Raw genomic sequence first — 17,904 nt, 5'->3', positions numbered from 1 at the left:
CCGTACGATGTATTCACTAAAGTCTCGACCATGGACTTGGAATGAAATGTTTAGCCGTGTGTCCTTCAGCGTGGATGAAATAAGCACTTTTTAAAGCGTCTGGGTTACGAACGCAGCCGTTTAGAGCCGGGTTTTGAGATTCTGATTAAAGTTACGAGTCGGGATGAGGAAGCGAGTTATGGCGTCGCGGCATCTTTTTAAAAGCAACAAAAGAAGATTAAAAAAGAACAAAAAAAAAAGACATAAGAACGAGTCGATATCGGCCTCGTCAGTCTCGTCTCCGCCAGTTCGGACGGGCGTGACTGAGAGGCGCATCGACCAATCACGGGACAGGTATGGTCCGTCCGCATCGAAACGAACGCGGATTCTTCCGTAAAAACGTCACGGGTTTCTGCAGAATCGACGGGCGAAACGCTGAACGGAGAGCGAACTCACTCTTCGTAAAGTACCGGAGTGTATATCGCGTGTATTGACAATCGCGAAAGTTGCAAATATTTAGATCACAGACCAATGTATCCCGTCGATTTATGGATATATGTTGTTGTACGTGCAGTTTGGACCTCAACAAAGACGTTCTGAAAGGCACAGACTCAGACTCGGAATATAATAATAATGATGATAATAATACTACACGTAAACAGACGGCGGTACCACAGTCCCGGGGAGTCGTTTGCCATGTGCACTCTGAGCAGAATCCCACATTTGTAGTTTTTCGATACGATTATTTACCGATTATTTACAGTCCCTGCGCCTCGTGACATGTCCGATTATGACAACACTGCACTTCATTCACCTGTGATACTCTGTGTACTGCACCACGCCACCGGAGCAGTACTTTTACCACACAGACTGGGGGCAAAACACGCACAAACTCTCGTGGACGGGACGATCAAGCGCCTGCAGACGTGCCCCTCTGAACCGGGGGACTGGGGACACGGGACACTGGACACTGGACACGGGACCGGCCCCTCGAGTCCCAAAATAAACCACTTAAGTCCAGCCTCCAGGGATTTATTTACGAGTGAAAACGAAACCAAGACGAGGGTTTTAAACGAGATGAAATGGTGACAGGTTTAAGGACATTCTTCTTCCTCAAACCGCAGCAGCAGCAGCTCGCCGCGGCTGTGTCCCGGGCCACGGAGACGGGACGCGAGCGGAAGAGTGTGTGTCCCCTGCGTGTGTGTCCCCCCGCGCGTGAGCAGGGCAAAGGGTCCCGGTCCTGTCACGCACACGAGCAGCGGGACACACGAGACCCTGACGCCCCGGGGAGCTCTCCTTATCGCAGCGCCCCGGTGAAGCTAATGCTAATGCTAACGCGGTAAGCTAGCTGTCAGGAGCGGCGCGGGACTCACACGTGACGATCGGTTTGTTCTCCATGGTGTAGATGATCGGCTTTTCCTCTGGAACCTCCATCGGTGTCAGCGGTGCCGGTCCATGAACGTGACACACGAGCGCGGCGTTATTACCAGCCGAGTGCCCGTCTCTGCGGTTGTGTTGAGCCGACGGGGCCTGTGTGTCCCCCACTGCACTTCCGGGAAGTACGTCACCTGCGCGTCAGTGACGTGCGTCACATCTGCGCGTAGTTCTGTCACTGGTTCTGTTACTGGTTCTGTTACTGGTTCTGTTACTGGTTTTATTACTGGTTTTATTACTGGTTCTGTAACTGATTTTATTACTGGTTCTATTACTGGTTTTATTACTGGTTCTGTTACTGGTTTTGTTACTGGTTCTGTTACTGGTTCTGTCACTGGTTCTATTACTGGTTCTGTTACTGGTTCTATTACTGGTTTTATTACTGGTTCTGTTACTGGTTCTGTCACTGGTTCTGTTACTGGTTTCATTACTGGTTCTATTACTGGTTTTATTACTGGTTTTGTTGCTGGTTTTATTATTGGTTCTGTTACTGTTTCTGTTACTGGTTTTATTACTGGTTCTGTTACTGGTTCTGTTACTGGTTTTGTTACTGGTTTTATTACTGGTTCTGTTACTGGTTTTATTACTGGTTTTATTACTGGTTCTGTAACTGATTTTATTACTGGTTCTATTACTGGTTTTATTACTGGTTCTGTTACTGGTTTCATTACTGGTTCTATTACTGGTTTTATTACTGGTTTTGTTACTGGTTCTATTACTGGTTTTGTTACTGGTTCTGTTACTGGTTTTATTACTGGTTTTGTTACTGGTTCTGTTACTGGTTCTATTACTGGTTTTATTACTGGTTCTGTTACTGGTTCTGTTACTGGTTCTATTACTGGTTTTGTTACTGGTTTTATTGCTGGTTCTGTTACTGGTTCTATTACTGGTTCTGTCACTGGTTCTGTTACTGGTTCTGTTACTGGTTCTGTTACTGGTTCTGTCACTGGTTCTGTTACTGGTTTTATTACTGGTTTTATTATTGGTTCTATTACTGGTTCTGTTACTGGTTCTGTTACTGGTTCTATTACTGGTTCTATTACTGGTTCTGTTACTGGTTTTATTACTGGTTCTATTACTGGTTCTGTTACTGGTTCTGTTACTGGTTCTATTACTGGTTCTGTTACTGGTTCTGTCCCCATGTGTGGACAATAAAGGATTATCTTATCTTATCTTATCTTACTGGTTTTGTTACTGGATCTGTTACTGGTTTTGTTAATGGTTCTGTTACTGGTTCTATTACTGGTTTTGTTACTGTTCTGTTGCTGGTTCTGTTACTGGTTTTGTTACTGGTTCTGTTATTGGTTTTATTACTGGTTCTGTTACTGGTTTTATTACTTGTTCTATTACTGGTTTTGTTACTGGTTTTATTACTGGTTTTATTACTTGTTTTATTACTGGTTCTATTACTGGTTCTATTACTGGTTTTGTTACTGGTTTTATTACTGGTTCTGTTACTGGTTCTGTTACTGGTTTTGTTACTGGTTCCTTCACTGGTTCTATTACTGGTTCGATTACTGGTTTTATTACTGGTTCTATTACTGGTTTTGTTACTGGTTTTGTTACTGGTTTTATTACTGGTTTTGTTACTGGTTCTATTACTGGTTTTGTTACTGGTTCTGTTGCTGGTTCTGTTACTGGTTTTGTTACTGGTTCTGTTATTGGTTTTATTACTGGTTCTATTACTGGTTCTATTACTGGTTCTATTACTGGTTTTGTTACTGGTTTTGTTACTGGTTTTATTACTGGTTCTATTACTGGTTCTATTACTGGTTGTATTACTGGTTTTATTACTGGTTCTATTACTGGTTTTGTTACTGGTTTTATTACTGGTTCTGTTACTGGTTTTGTTACTGGTTCTGTTACTGGTTCCTTCACTGGTTATATTACTGGTTCGATTACTGGTTTTGTTACCGGTTCTGTTACTGGTTTTGTTACTGGTTTTGTTACTGGTTTTATTACTGGTTCTATTACTGGTTCTATTACTGGTTGTATTACTGGTTTTATTACTGGTTCTATTACTGGTTTTGTTACTGGTTTTATTACTGGTTCTATTACTGGTTTTGTTACTGGTTCTGTTACTGGTTTTGTTACTGGTTCTGTTACTGGTTCCTTCACTGGTTATATTACTGGTTCGATTACTGGTTTTGTTACCGGTTCTGTTACTGGTTTTGTTACTGGTTTTATTACTGGTTTTATTACTGGTTCTATTACTGGTTTTGTTACTGGTTTTGTTACTGGTTTTATTACTGGTTCTATTATTGGTTTTGTTACTGGTTCTATTACTGGTTTTGTTACTGGTTCTGTTAATGGTTCTGTTACTGGTTCTATTACTGGTTCTATTACTGGTTTTGTTACTGGTTCTGTTGCTGGTTCTTTTACTGGTTTTGTTACTGGTTCTGTTACTGGTTTTATTATTGTTTCTTTTACTGGTTTTATTACTGGTTCTATTACTGGTTTTGTTACTGGTTCTATTACTGGTTTTGTTACTGGTTCTGTTACTGGTTTTATTACTGGTTTTATTACTGGTTTTGTTACTGGTTTTGTTACTGGTTTTGTTACTGGTTTTGTTACTGGTTTTATTAATCCATTTCTACTTATGAAAACTATGTATTTAAATGTTTTCGATGTATAAAGTGTAATTGTAAAGGTAATAAAGGCTTTATTAACTGTTTATTGTCCGTCAGAAATGTTATTATAAAGAATTTTGACATTAAAAAAAAAACTGGGCCAAAACTAAATAAAAATAGAATAATAAAATAAATACTGGTTCTGCTCTGCAAGTTCTCAAATAACAAAGCTCAAAACATTTGCTCAATATCTCAACAATATCTCAATATCTCTAACTAATTAAGCAAATTAATAATTAATATCATGGAAAAGTTATATTTATTACTGTCATTTTTTGTTTTTTTGTTGTTGCATTTTCTGTATGAAGGTTATTTTGCTCCTCCTTGAACCGACACCTTAACGTGGTGGAGGGGTTTGAGTGCCCGAATGATCCCGGGAGCTATGTTGTCGGGGGCTTCATGCCCCTGGTAGGGTCTCCCAAGGCAAACAGGTCCAAGGTGACGGGTCAGACAAAGATCGGTTCAGAAGCCTCTTATGACGACGACACAATCAAGGCAGTTCACGTCGCCCGGATCGGCGTCACCGGGGCCCCATCCTGGAGCCAGGCCTGGGATGGGTGCTCCATGGCGAGCGCCTGGTGGCCGGGTCTTACCCCACGGGGCCCGGCCGGGCACAGCCCGAAAGAGCGACGTGGGGCCGCCCTCCCGTGGGCCCACCACCCGCAGGAGGATCCATAAGGGGCCGGTGCAGAGAGATCTGGGCGGCAGTCGACGGCAGGGGCCTCGGCGACCAGATCTCCAGACAAAGAGACTAACTCTGGGGACATGGAATGTCACCTCGCTGGGGGGGAAAGAGCCTGAGCTTGTGCGGGAGGTTGAGCGATACCAACTAGATATAGTCGGCCTCACCTCCACGCACAGTTTGGGCTCTGGAACCCATCTCCTCGAGAGGGGCTGGACGCTCCACTTCTCTGGTGTTGCCCGCGGGGAGAGGCGGCGGGCTGGTGTGGGCTTGCTGATAGCCCCTCAGCTCAGCCGCCACGTGTTGGAGTTTACCCCGGTGAACGAGAGGGTCGCGTCCCTCCGCCTTCGGGTGGGGGACAGGTCTCTCACTGTTGTGGCGGCCTACGGGCCGAACAGCAGTGCAGAGTACCCGGCCTTCTTGGAGTCCTTGGGAGGGGTACTGGACAGTGCACCGACCGGGGACTCCGTTGTTCTACTGGGGGACTTCAACGCCCACGTGGGCAATGACAGTGACACCTGGAGAGGGGTGATCGGGAAGAACGGCTTCCCCGATCTGAACCCGAGCGGTGTTCAGTTATTGGACTTCTGTGCTAGCCACGGATTGTCCATAACGAACACCATGTTCAAGCACAAGGGTGTCCATCAGTGCACGTGGCACCAGGACACCCTAGGCCGGAGGTCAATGATCGACTTAGTTGTCGTGTCATCAGACCTCCGGCCGCGTGTCTTGGACACTCGGGTGAAGAGAGGGGCAGAGTTGTCAACCGATCACCACCTGGTGGTGAGTTGGATCCGCTGGCGGAGGAGGAAGCCGGACAGACTTGGCAGACCCAAGCGCATTGTGAGGGTCTGTTGGGAACGTCTAGTGGAGCCCTCTGTCAGTAGGGTATTCAACTCGCACCTCCGGGAGAGCTTCTCCCATGTCCCGGGGGAGGCTGGGGACATTGAGTCCGAGTGGACCATGTTCTCCGCCTCCATTGTTGATGCGGCTGCTCGGAGCTGTGGTCGCAAGGTCTCCGGTGCCTGTCGTGGCGGCAACCCCCGAACCCGGTGGTGGACACCGGAAGTAAGGGATGCCGTCAGACTAAAGAAGGAGGCCTATCAGGCCACTCTGGCTTGTAGGTCTCCGGAGGTCATCGACGGGTATCGGCAGGCCAAGCGAGCCGCGGCTCGTGCTGTCGCAGAGGCAAAAACCCGGGCCTGGGAGGAGTTCGGGGAGGCCATGGAGGAGGACTATCGGTCGGCACCAAAGAAATTCTGGCAAACCGTCCGGCGCCTCAGGAAGGGGAAGCAGTGTCTCACAAACACCGTTTACGGTGCGGGTGGAGACCTGCTGACCTCGACTGGGGATGTCGTCGGACGGTGGAAGGAATACTTTGAGGATCTCCTTAATCCCTCAGTCACGTCTTCTGAAGAGGAAGTAGAGACCGGGGACTCGGAGGCTGGCTCATCCATCACCCAAGCTGAAGTCACTGAGGTTGTCCGCAAACTCCTCGGTGGCAGGGCTCCGGGGGTGGATGAGATCCGCCCTGAGTACCTAAAGTATCTGGATGTTGTAGGACTGTCTTGGTTGACACGTCTCTGCAACATCGCGTGGCGTTCGGGGACCGTGCCTCTGGACTGGCAGACCGGGGTGGTGGTCCCTCTGTTCAAGAAGGGGGACCGGAGGGTGTGTTCCAACTACAGAGGGATCACACTCCTCAGCCTCCCGGGTAAGGTCTATTCCAAGGTACTGGAGAGGAGAATCCGACCGATAGTCGAACCTCGGATTCAGGAGGAGCAGAGTGGTTTTCGTCCCGGTCTTGGAACACTGGACCAGCTCTATACCCTCCATCGGGTGCTCCAGGGTTCATGGGAGTTTGCCCAACCAGTCCACATGTGCTTTGTGGATCTGGAGAAGGCTTTTGACCGTGTCCCTCGGGGTGTCCTTTGGGGGGTGCTCCGGGAGTACGGGGTCCGGGGCCCTTTGCTCAGGGCTGTCCGGTCCCTGTATGACCGGAGCAGGAGCTGTGTTCGCATTGCCGGCAGTAAGTCAGACCTGTTCCCAGTGCATGTTGGACTCCGCCAGGGCTGCCCTGTGTCACCGGTTCTGTTCATAATTTTTATGGACAGAATTTCTAGGCGCAGTCAGGGGTCGGAGGGGGTCCGGTTTGGGGACCACAGGATCTCATCTCTGCTGTTTGCAGACGATGTTGTCCTGATGGCTCCATCAAACCCGGACCTGCAACATGCACTGGGACGGTTTGCAGCCGAGTGTGAAGCGGCTGGGATGAGAATCAGCACCTCCAAATCCGAGGCCATGGTTCTCGACCGGAAAAAGGTGGCTTGCCCTCTCCAGGTGGGTGGGGTGTCCTTGCCCCAAGTGGAGGAGTTCAAGTATCTCGGGGTCTTGTTCACGAGTGAGGGAAGGATGGAGCGTGAGATCGACAGGCGGATCGGTGCAGCGGCTGCAGTGATGCAGTCGCTGCATCGGACCGTTGTGGTAAAGAGGGAGCTGAGCCGAAAGGCAAAGCTCTCTATTTACCGGTCGGTCTACGTTCCTACCCTCACCTATGGTCATGAGCTTTGGGTAGTGACCGAAAGAACAAGATCGCGGATACAAGCGGTCGAAATGAGTTTCCTCCGCCGGGTGGCTGGGCGCTCCCTTAGAGATAAGGTGAGGAGCTCGGCCACACGGGGGGAGCTCGGAGTAGAGCCGCTGCTCCTCCACGTCGAGAGGAGCCAGCTGAGGTGGCTCGGGCATCTGTTCCGGATGCCTCCTGGGCGCCTCCCTCGGGAGGTGTTTCAGGCATGTCCCACCGGGAAGAGGCCCCGGGGAAGACCCAGGACACGCTGGAGAGACTATGTCTCTCGGCTGGCCTGGGAACGCCTCGGGATCCCCCCGGAGGAGTTAGAGGAAGTGTCTGGGGAGAAGGAAGTCTGGGAGTCCCTGCTCAGACTGCTGCCCCCGCGACCCGGCCCCGGATAAAGCGGCAGAAGATGGATGGATGGATGGATGGTTATTTTGTGTTTTAATTACGATTTTCTTTTTTGTTTTTTTTAAATTGAATTTTAAAAAAAAGTAATCGTTTTTATTTACAATCAATCTTTTTACCAGATTCGATAAATAAAATTAAAATAAAAATGAATGTCAAAAATAATTCGATGTCAAATATTTTTTTTTTTTAATAAAAACACAAAATATCCTTCATTTTTTTGTACTTAACTTACAATATTCTGTTATTCAAGTTATGTGATGTCTTAATTTTGTGTTTTATTAAAAAAAATATTAAAAAATAAGACACAACCAAGATATTACTGGTTCTAGTCTTTTCTATTCTAATTCGTTTTTAGGCCCGAGCGCCACAAGCTGGCGAGAGGCCTATTAATCTCGTAAGGCCGTGCGAAGCACGGCTGCGAAAGTGCACGGCTGCGAAAGTGCCCACGTAGTTTGGAAGTGGGCGAGCGCTTCGCGCTCGCCCACTTCCAAACACTAACGCACTCCTTCACTCATGCACGCCCCGTTCATACTAATTAGTAGTAGGAAAATGGAACATTACCGTTGTAAACGGGCGAAGCCCGTGCAAAAGTGCGCACTAAACGAGCACGCTTCGCGGATGACGACCCCATATAAAGCACTCATTTGCGCTAAGTAGCTCACGAATACGTTCCCCATCTCTTGCATGTTCCGTGCATATAAGCATGTAATGCAAAAATTGAACATTATTACTGTATAGAGGGCCAAAAACACAAAGTGGGCGGAGCCCACTCAAAATTAACGAAAGTACCCGTCAGTGACCAGGGACCCACACCATGAGGTAGGAAAGCGCGAGCGCTTTCCGAAAATGTATAGTTTATGATATTTGAAAAATGGGAAACATTGTTTTCGCATCGGAATATTATTCTTTCTTTCTTCTCGGGACCAACCCCCCTATTTTTCACCCAGTGAACATTGACGAAAAGTCACAAAAATGTTCACATCTCTAAAAATCGTGCCTCTCTACATTCTGGCTATTTCCCTTTTCTAAAATAAAAAAAATTGGCGCGTCAGCGCCCCCAAATGTACCAAAAATGCATTGAGAGATGGGAAATGACCCAAAAAAAATCTGATCGTAGAATCATGAAATTTGGCGCAGAGGTAAATGGTGACAAGAGAAGTAAAAAATATTATTACGGCAACGCCGTCCGCCCAAACAAATGTCGGCCATATTGCTTCAAAAATGGCTAAACATGACTCGGGAGTTTTTCCAAACGTCGTACTTTTACGAACTCCTCCCAGGGCGTTGGCCCTAAAAAGCTGAAATTTGGTGAAAATGGTGCTGAGGAGTGAGACATCAAAAGTTATCCAAATTACATTGATACCTGTCACGGTCTCTGAGCGGCGAAGCCGCAAACTGTAGCAAGAATTTCAGAAATCTCCCAAATTTAACATTTCTGCCGTTTGCGCAGATAAAGTCCGAATTGCGTCAAATTAGAATCAGTTGTTAAACTCTTTGCCCTAAACCTACTTGAAGTGAAATAAATTCATTTGGCGCCACAGCGCCCCCTACAGATTTTATATGGAGATTAATGTTTAGTTATGTTTAGCGTAATAAAAGGACAATTGGGGCGCGTAAGCGCCCCCTCCTCTTGCGGCGTGGCAGCGGTGTGGCGGCGGCGTGGCGAGGGCCGATCATTGCCGCTTGCGGCTATATTTTGATTTAATATTGTATTATTTATATGTATATATTACTTATTATTTGCTATGGCTATTGGTCTAAACTTGTCCTCTCACCACCAACAATTGTTTTAAATCTTCTCAAATCAGGCTCAGAACATAAATTATGCCTTTTGCGAGTTTTGAGTCATTCTACGATCAAATACATCACAAATAAACTAATACAGCCAAAGTCCAGTGAGTGAAGAGTGCATTTATTATTATGTGCAAAGCCTTAAGTCACGCGCTGCTGCCACCTGCTGGACACACTCGGTATTGCAGATCAAGAGCTCTCAGTGACAGTAAAAAGTGTAAGTTATTAGTCACATATCTATAATTAGAGTCACAGAATGTCCGTTTTCAAACAGTTTAATTGTCCAATCATGCGTGGGTCTCCATGTGGCAGGGGCGTGTCCTTCAGCTGTCACTCATCGGACTCAGAAGGAAACGTTTATCACACAAACAGAGACAAACACGTTTATCACAGGACAATAAGTCAATAACAAACTGTCACTATTTTCCTTCCTCTCCTCCCTCTGCTGTCTCACCTCCTCCTCCCTCTGCTGTCTCACCTCCTCCTCCCTCTGCTGTCTCACCTCCTCCTCCCTCTGCTGTCTCACCTCCTCCACTCTCTGCTGTCTCACCTCCTCCTCCCTCTGCTGTCTCACCTCCTCCTCCCTCTGCTGTCTCACCTCCTCCTCCCTCTGCTGTCTCACCTCCTCCTCCCTCTGCTGTCTCACCTCCTCCTCCCTCTGCTGTCTCACCTCCTCCCTCTGCTGTCTCACCTCCTCCTCCCTCTGCTGTCTCACCTCCTCCTCCCTCTGCTGTCCCACCTCCTCCTCCCTCTACTGTCTCACCTCTTCCTCCCTCTGCTGTCTCACCTCCTCCTTCCTCTGCTGTCTCACCTCCTCCTCCCTCTGCTGTCTCACCTCCTCCTCCCTCTGCTGTCTCACCTCCTTCTCCCTCTGCTGTCTCACCTCCTCCTCCCTCTGCTGTCTCACCTCCTCCTCTCTCTGCTGTCTCACCTCCTCCTCCCTCTGCTGTCTCACCTCCTCCTCCCTCTGCTGTCTCACCTCCTCCTCCCTCTACTGTCTCACCTCCTCCTCCCTCTACTGTCTCACCTCCTCCTCATCCGTCTCTCCTTACACCCTCACCTCCTCCTCCCTCTGCTGTCTCACCTCCTCCTCCCTCTACTGTCTCACCTCCTCCTCCCTCTACTGTCTCACCTCCTCCTCATCCGTCTCTCCTTACACCCTCACCTTCTCCTCCCTCTGCTGTCTCACCTCCTCCTCCCTCTACTGTCTCACCTCCTCCTCATCCGTCTCTCCTTACACCCTCACCTCCTCCTCCCTCTGCTGTCTCACCTCTTCCTCCCTCTACTGTCTCACCTCCTCCCTCTGCTGTCTCACCTCCTCTCACCTCCTCCTCCCTCTGCTGTCTCACCTCCTCCCTCTGCTATCTCACCTCCTCCTCCCTCTGCTGTCTCACCTCCTCCTTGTCCGTCTCTCCTTACACCCTCACCTCCTCCTCTCTTTGCTGTCTCACCTCCTCCTCCCTCTGCTGTCTCACCTCCTCCTCCCTCTGCTGTCTCACCTCCTCCTCGTCCATCTCTCCTTACACCCTCACCTCCTCCTCCCTCTGCTGTCTCACCTCCTCCTCCCTCTGCTGTCTCACCTCCTCCTCATCCGTCTCTCCTTACACCCTCACCTCCTCCTCCCTCTGCTGTCTCACCTCCTCCTCCCTCTACTGTCTCACCTCCTCCTCCCTCTACTGTCTCACCTCCTCCTCATCCGTCTCTCCTTACACCCTCACCTTCTCCTCCCTCTGCTGTCTCACCTCCTCCTCCCTCTACTGTCTCACCTCCTCCTCCCTCTACTGTCTCACCTCCTCCTCATCCGTCTCTCCTTACACCCTCACCTCCTCCTCCCTCTGCTGTCTCACCTCTTCCTCCCTCTACTGTCTCACCTCCTCCTCCCTCTGCTGTCTCACCTCCTCCTCCCTCTGCTGTCTCACCTCCTCTCACCTCCTCCTCCCTCTGCTGTCTCACCTCCTCCTCCCTCTGCTGTCTCACCTCCTCCTCCCTCTGCTGTCTCACCTCCTCCTCGTCCGTCTCTCCTTACACCCTCACCTCCTCCTCTCTTTGCTGTCTCACCTCCTCCTCCCTCTGCTGTCTCACCTCCTCCTCCCTCTACTGTCTCACCTCCTCCTCATCCGTCTCGCCTTACACCCTCACCTTCTCCTCCCTCTGCTGTCTCACCTCCTCCTCCCTCTACTGTCTCACCTCCTCCTCCCTCTACTGTCTCACCTCCTCCTCATCCGTCTCTCCTTACACCCTCACCTCCTCCTCCCTCTGCTGTCTCACCTCTTCCTCCCTCTACTGTCTCACCTCCTCCTCCCTCTGCTGTCTCACCTCCTCTCACCTCCTCCTCCCTCTGCTGTCTCACCTCCTCCTCCCTCTGCTGTCTCACCTCCTCCTCGTCCGTCTCTCCTTACACCCTCACCTCCTCCTCTCTTTGCTGTCTCACCTCCTCCTCCCTCTGCTGTCTCACCTCCTCCTCCCTCTGCTGTCTCACCTCCTCCTCGTCCGTCTCTCCTTACACCCTCACCTCCTCCTCCCTCTGCTGTCTCACCTCCTCCTCTCTCTGCTGTCTCACCTCCTCCTCCCTCTGCTGTCTCACCTCTTCCTCCCTCTGCTGTCTCACCTCCTCCTCCCTCTGCTGTCTCACCTCCTCCTCCCTCTGCTGTCTCACCTCCTCCTCCCTCTGCTGTCTCACCTCCTCCTCCCTCTACTGTCTCACCTCCTCCTCCCTCTACTGTCTCACCTCCTCATCCGTCTCTCCTTACACCCTCACCTCCTCCTCCCTCTGCTGTCTCACCTCCTCCTCCCTCTGCTGTCTCACCTCTTCCTCCCTCTACTGTCTCACCTCCTCCTCCCTCTGCTGTCTCACCTCCTCTCACCTCCTCCTCCCTCTGCTGTCTCACCTCCTCCTCCCTCTGCTGTCTCACCTGCTCCTCCCTCTGCTGTCTCACCTCCTCCTCCCTCTGCTGTCTCACCTCCTCCTCGTCCGTCTCTCCTTACACCCTCACCTCCTCCTCTCTTTGCTGTCTCACCTCCTCCTCCCTCTGCTGTCTCACCTCCTCCTCCCTCTGCTGTCTCACCTTCTCCTCCCTCTGCTGTCTCACCTCCTCCTCCTTCTGCTGTCTCACCTCCTCCTCCCTCTACTGTCTCACCTCCTCCTCCCTCTACTGTCTCACTTCCTCATCCGTCTCTCCTTACACCCTCACCTCCTCCTCCCTCTGCTGTCTCACCTCCTCCTCCCTCTGCTGTCTCACCTCTTCCTCCCTCTACTGTCTCACCTCCTCCTCCCTCTGCTGTCTCACCTCCTCCTCCCTCTGCTGTCTCACCTCCTCTAACCTCCTCCTCCCTCTGCTGTCTCACCTCCTCCTCCCTCTGCTGTCTCACCTCCTCCTCGTCCGTCTCTCCTTACACCCTCACCTCCTCCTCTCTTTGCTGTCTCACCTCCTCCTCCCTCTGCTGTCTCACCTCCTCCTCCCTCTGCTGTCTCACCTCCTCCTCGTCCGTCTCTCCTTACACCCTCACCTCCTCCTCCCTCTGCTGTCTCACCTCCTCCTCTCTCTGCTGTCTCACCTCCTCCTCCCTCTGCTGTCTCACCTCTTCCTCCCTCTGCTGTCTCACCTCCTCCTCCCTCTGCTGTCTCACCTCCTCCTCCCTCTGCTGTCTCACCTCCTCCTCCCTCTGCTGTCTCACCTCCTCCTCCCTCTACTGTCTCACCTCCTCCTCCCTCTACTGTCTCACCTCCTCATCCGTCTCTCCTTACACCCTCACCTCCTCCTCCCTCTGCTGTCTCACCTCCTCCTCCCTCTGCTGTCTCACCTCTTCCTCCCTCTACTGTCTCACCTCCTCCTCCCTCTGCTGTCTCACCTCCTCCTCCCTCTGCTGTCTCACCTCCTCTCACCTCCTCCTCCCTCTGCTGTCTCACCTCCTCCTCCCTCTGCTGTCTCACCTGCTCCTCCCTCTGCTGTCTCACCTCCTCCTCGTCCGTCTCTCCTTACACCCTCACCTCCTCCTCTCTTTGCTGTCTCACCTCCTCCTCCCTCTGCTGTCTCACCTCCTCCTCCCTCTGCTGTCTCACCTCCTCCTCCCTCTGCTGTCTCACCTCTTCCTCCCTCTGCTGTCTCACCTCCTCCTCCCTCTACTGTCTCACCTCCTCCTCCCTCTACTGTCTCACCTCCTCATCCGTCTCTCCTTATACCCTCACCTCCTCCTCCCTCTGCTGTCTCACCTCCTCCTCCCTCTGCTGTCTCACCTCTTCCTCCCTCTACTGTCTCACCTCCTCCTCCCTCTGCTGTCTCACCTCCTCCTCCCTCTGCTGTCTCACCTCCTCTCACCTCCTCCTCCCTCTGCTGTCTCACCTCCTCCTCCCTCTGCTGTCTCACCTCCTCCTCGTCCGTCTCTCCTTACACCCTCACCTCCTCCTCTCTTTGCTGTCTCACCTCCTCCTCCCTCTGCTGTCTCACCTCCTCCTCCCTCTGCTGTCTCACCTCCTCCTCCTCCCTCTGCTGTCTCACCTCCTCCTCCCTCTACTGTCTCACCTCCTCCTCCCTCTACTGTCTCACCTCCTTCTCATCCGTCTCTCCTTACACCCTCACCTCCTCCTCCCTCTGCTGTCTCACCTCCTCCTCCCTCTGCTGTCTCACCTCTTCCTCCCTCTGCTGTCTCACCTCCTCTCACCTCCTCCTCCCTCTGCTGTCTCACCTCCTCCTCCCTCTGCTGTCTCACCTCCTCCTCCCTCTGCTGTCTCACCTCCTCCTCGTCCGTCTCTCCTTACACCCTCACCTCCTCCTCTCTTTGCTGTCTCACCTCCTCCTCCCTCTGCTGTCTCACCTCCTCCTCCCTCTGCTGTCTCACCTCCTCCTCGTCCATCTCTCCTTACACCCTCACCTCCTCCTCCCTCTGCTGTCTCACCTCCTCCTCCCTCTGCTGTCTCACCTCCTCCTCGTCCGTCTCTCCTTACACCCTCACCTCCTCCTCCCTCTGCTGTCTCACCTCCTCCTCCCTCTACTGTCTCACCTCCTCCTCATCCGTCTCTCCTTACACCCTCACCTCCTCCTCCCTCTGCTGTCTCACCTCCTCCTCCCTCTGCTGTCTCACCTCCTCCTCCCTCTGATGTCTCACCTCCTCCTCCCTCTGCTGTCTCACCTCCTCCTCCCTCTGCTGTCTCACCTCCTCCTCGTCCGTCTCTCCTTACACCCTCACCTCCTCCTCTCTTTGCTGTCTCACCTCCTCCTCCCTCTGCTGACTCACCTCCTCCTCCCTCTGCTGTCTCACCTCCTCCTCGTCCGTCTCTCCTTACACCCTCACCTCCTCCTCCCTCTGCTGTCTCACCTCCTCCCTCTGCTGTCTCACCTCCTCCTCCCTCTGCTGTCTCACCTCCTCCTCCTCCGTCACTCCTTACACCCTCACCTCCTCCTCCCTCTGCTGTCTCACCTCCTCCTCCCTCTGCTGTCTCACCTCCTCCTCCGTCTCTCCTTACACCCTCACCTCCTCCTCCCTCCACCCTCACCTCCTCCTCCCTCCACCCTCACCTCCTCCTTCCTCTCTCCCTCACCTCCTCCTCCCTCTCTCCTTCCACCCTCACCTCCTCCTCCCTCTCTCCTTCCACCCTCACCTCCTCCTCCCTCTCTCCTTACACCCTCACCGCCTCCTTCCTCTCTCCCTCCACCCTCACCTCCTCCTCCTCCCCCCACTCTCACCTCCTCCTCCTCCTCCCTCTCTCCTTCTACCCTCACCTCCTCCTCCCTCTCTCCCTCCACCCTCACCTCCTCCTTCCTCTCTCCTTCCACCCTCACCTCCTCCCTCTCTCCTTCTACCCTCACCTCCTCCTTCCTCTCTCCCTCCACCCTCACCTCCTCTCCTCCTCCCTCTCTCCTTCCACCCTCACCTCCCTCTCTCCTTACACCCTCACCGCCTCCTCCCTCTCTCCTTCCACCCTCAACTCCTCCTCCCTCTCTCCTTACACCCTCACCGCCTCCTTCCTCTCTCCCTCCACCCTCACCTCCTCCTCCTCCTCCTCCCCCCTCTCTCCCTCCACTCTCACCTCCTCCTCCTCTTCCCTCTCTCCTTCTACCCTCACCTCCTCCTCCCTCTCTCCCTCCACCCTCACCTCCTCTTCCTCCCCCGCGTTACTCTTCTCCTCGCTCTCTATCTCCGCTCCATCCCCTGCTCCCGGCCGGGCGTCGCCTTTCTCCTTCCTCTCCTCCGCCTCCTCCGCTTCGCCCTTTCCTCCCTCGCTCGCCTCCTTGCCTCCTTCCCCACCCTCTCCACCCTCTCCGCTCTCCTTGGTGCTCTTCGTGCTCTCTCCGTCCCCCTCTTTGGTCACCTCTTCGCCGGGCGCATCTTCGCTTTGCCCTCGCTCAGTTCCACGTTCGCCGACCTCCTCTTCGCCCTCCGCTTCCTCTCTTTGCTCTTCCACCTCTCCCCCCACACCTTCTCCCCTGCCTTCTTCTTCTTCTTCTTCTTCTTCTTCTTCTTCTTCTTCTTCTTCTTCTTCTTCTTCTTCTTCTTCTTCTTCTTCTTCTTCTTCTTCTTCTTCTTCTTCTTCTTCTTCTTCTTCTTCTTCTTCTTCTTCTTCTTCTTCTTCTTCTTCTTCTTCTTCTTCACCCTCAATTCCCAGCCCGTCGTCGAGAGTCGCGACCTCCCACTCCAGCTGCTCGACTCTCGCCCTCATCTTCCGGTTACTCGACTCCAACTCGACCATGAGTCTGGCAAACTTCGTCTGCAGCGTTTCCATGGTTTCCTGCAGTCGGTCGACCCGCGTCTCCACCTTTTCCCCCTCGTCCTCCTTCCCCTCGCCGCTCTCCTCCAGCATGCCCATCTTGGTGAGGATTTGGCGCCCTTTCTCCTCCAGGTGGCGCTTGGCGGCGGGGAACTCGGACAGAACGTCGGTCAGGTCTTCTTTGGACAGGCTGAAGAGGTCGGAGTAGCCGATGCTGCGGATGTTGGCCGTGCGACGGTTTCCGGACTTGTTTCCTGAAATAAGATCGGATGTTTCGATTATCGCTGCATGTGTTTATTTATTTATAGATTTTATTGGCGTCTTCGTTATAGATTAGAGCTGATTTTCATTCATGTTGCTGCAATTATTTGTGTATTAAAATAGTTTAGGCAGTGAACAAAAACGACAAGAACTGTGATCTGTTTCTTTGTGTAAATACTTTTTGAAGTATCATCAAAGTAGTACCACCTGTTTTAATCCTGTCATAGTTCCAGTTATTATCAACAATTAGTAAGAAACGGGACAAAAATTAAGACAAAATTGCCACAAGTTTGTTCAAATCGCTTGAAAATAACAAATAATAATTGTTTGTTTGGTTTACGTTTGGCTTGGACTGAAAAACAGTTTAATGAGAAGTTATAGTTTCAATAAGCAGTGTTATGAAAGCCCAAATATGACATGAAATCAATCAAAAATAGTGAGGTCAAAATTGTGAACTGGATCGCAATCGTATTTATTTATGTAAATTAAAGTGCCTATGACAGGTTTTTACGATGTTCTAATTTTGACTTTATTTGGTGTATTTATACCTGTTGTACGTATAAATTATAGTTTTACACCGATCGAGCAGGTATTTGTGGAGAAAAGTTGAAAAATCTGTAGAAAATGACAAGAGGGGACACTCATTTCAGTCAAAGTTTATGCTTTGACATTAGATGAGTTTTGGCCCAGTGTTTGCTGGGTAATTTCCTACTGTGATTATATGTGAAATTATAAACCTAAAAAATGTGCTATTGGGATATGGGATGAAATGTTTCAAAATGTTAGCAACATTTAAAATACATTTATCTGAACTGCGTTTTAGTTCAATGAGTCGTCCGACCTGTAGGGGGCGCTTCATTTTTCATCGTGTGTCTCATCCCATCCCGAACTATTACAATATTTGTTTCATCAACATGACAAGAACTTATAAAAACAGTTAGAGAAGTGATGGACGAAATAGTTAGACAATATAAACAATACATCCTTTTTATTCAGCACATACTTATTTGTTCTTGAAGCGCACAAAGACCGTGTTTGTTGTGTGTGTTTAGTTTATTTCGCGACCTTTGATATTGAGGATGCTGATTTCCCCAAAGAAGTTTCCGGCGCTCAGAACGGCGAACTCGGTGACCCCATCATCCGCCACCACGGCCAGTTTGCCCTCTTTAATGATGTACATCTCGTGGCCCACGTCGCCCTTTCTGCACACGTACTCGCCCGGACTGAACACCTGAAAGCACCGCCAGAGTCACACGTTTGAGAGAAATACTCCCATCGATACCACAGGCAACATATACAACATATACAACATGTACAACATGTACAACATGTACAACATGTACAACACGTACAACATATACAACATATACAACATGTACAACATGTACAACATGTACAACATATACAACATGTACAACATGTACAACATGTACAACATGTACAA

General features: G+C 50.8%; 2 protein-coding genes across 2 annotated transcripts in view; both read right to left on the bottom strand.

Moving 5' to 3' along the window:
- Window positions 1-1,521, bottom strand: part of trappc10 (trafficking protein particle complex subunit 10) — a 31,741-nt gene extending 30,220 nt beyond the window's left edge. The window contains exon 1 of the mRNA XM_072445276.1: window positions 1,353-1,521. Within this exon, the coding sequence (XP_072301377.1) occupies window positions 1,353-1,413 (61 nt within the window). The 5' untranslated portion in view covers window positions 1,414-1,521. The remainder of the gene's footprint in view (window positions 1-1,352) is intronic.
- Window positions 1,419-17,904, bottom strand: part of cnga4 (cyclic nucleotide gated channel subunit alpha 4) — a 29,723-nt gene continuing 13,237 nt past the window's right edge. The window contains exons 6-8 of the mRNA XM_072443975.1: window positions 17,526-17,691; window positions 15,588-16,453; window positions 1,419-1,547 (exon numbers count right to left, since the gene is read on the bottom strand). Of these exons, the coding sequence (XP_072300076.1) occupies window positions 1,419-1,547; window positions 15,588-16,453; window positions 17,526-17,691 (1,161 nt within the window). The remainder of the gene's footprint in view (window positions 1,548-15,587; window positions 16,454-17,525; window positions 17,692-17,904) is intronic.

This window comes from Eucyclogobius newberryi, unplaced genomic scaffold (genome assembly GCF_026437365.1).
Source record: "Eucyclogobius newberryi isolate DKJ021-1_F unplaced genomic scaffold, fEucNew1.0.hap1 SCAF_14, whole genome shotgun sequence".
Lineage (NCBI taxonomy): Eukaryota > Metazoa > Chordata > Actinopteri > Gobiiformes > Gobiidae > Eucyclogobius > Eucyclogobius newberryi.
The sequence above is the reverse complement of the archived record's forward strand: the minus strand, read 5'-3'. Positions and strand labels throughout refer to the sequence as shown.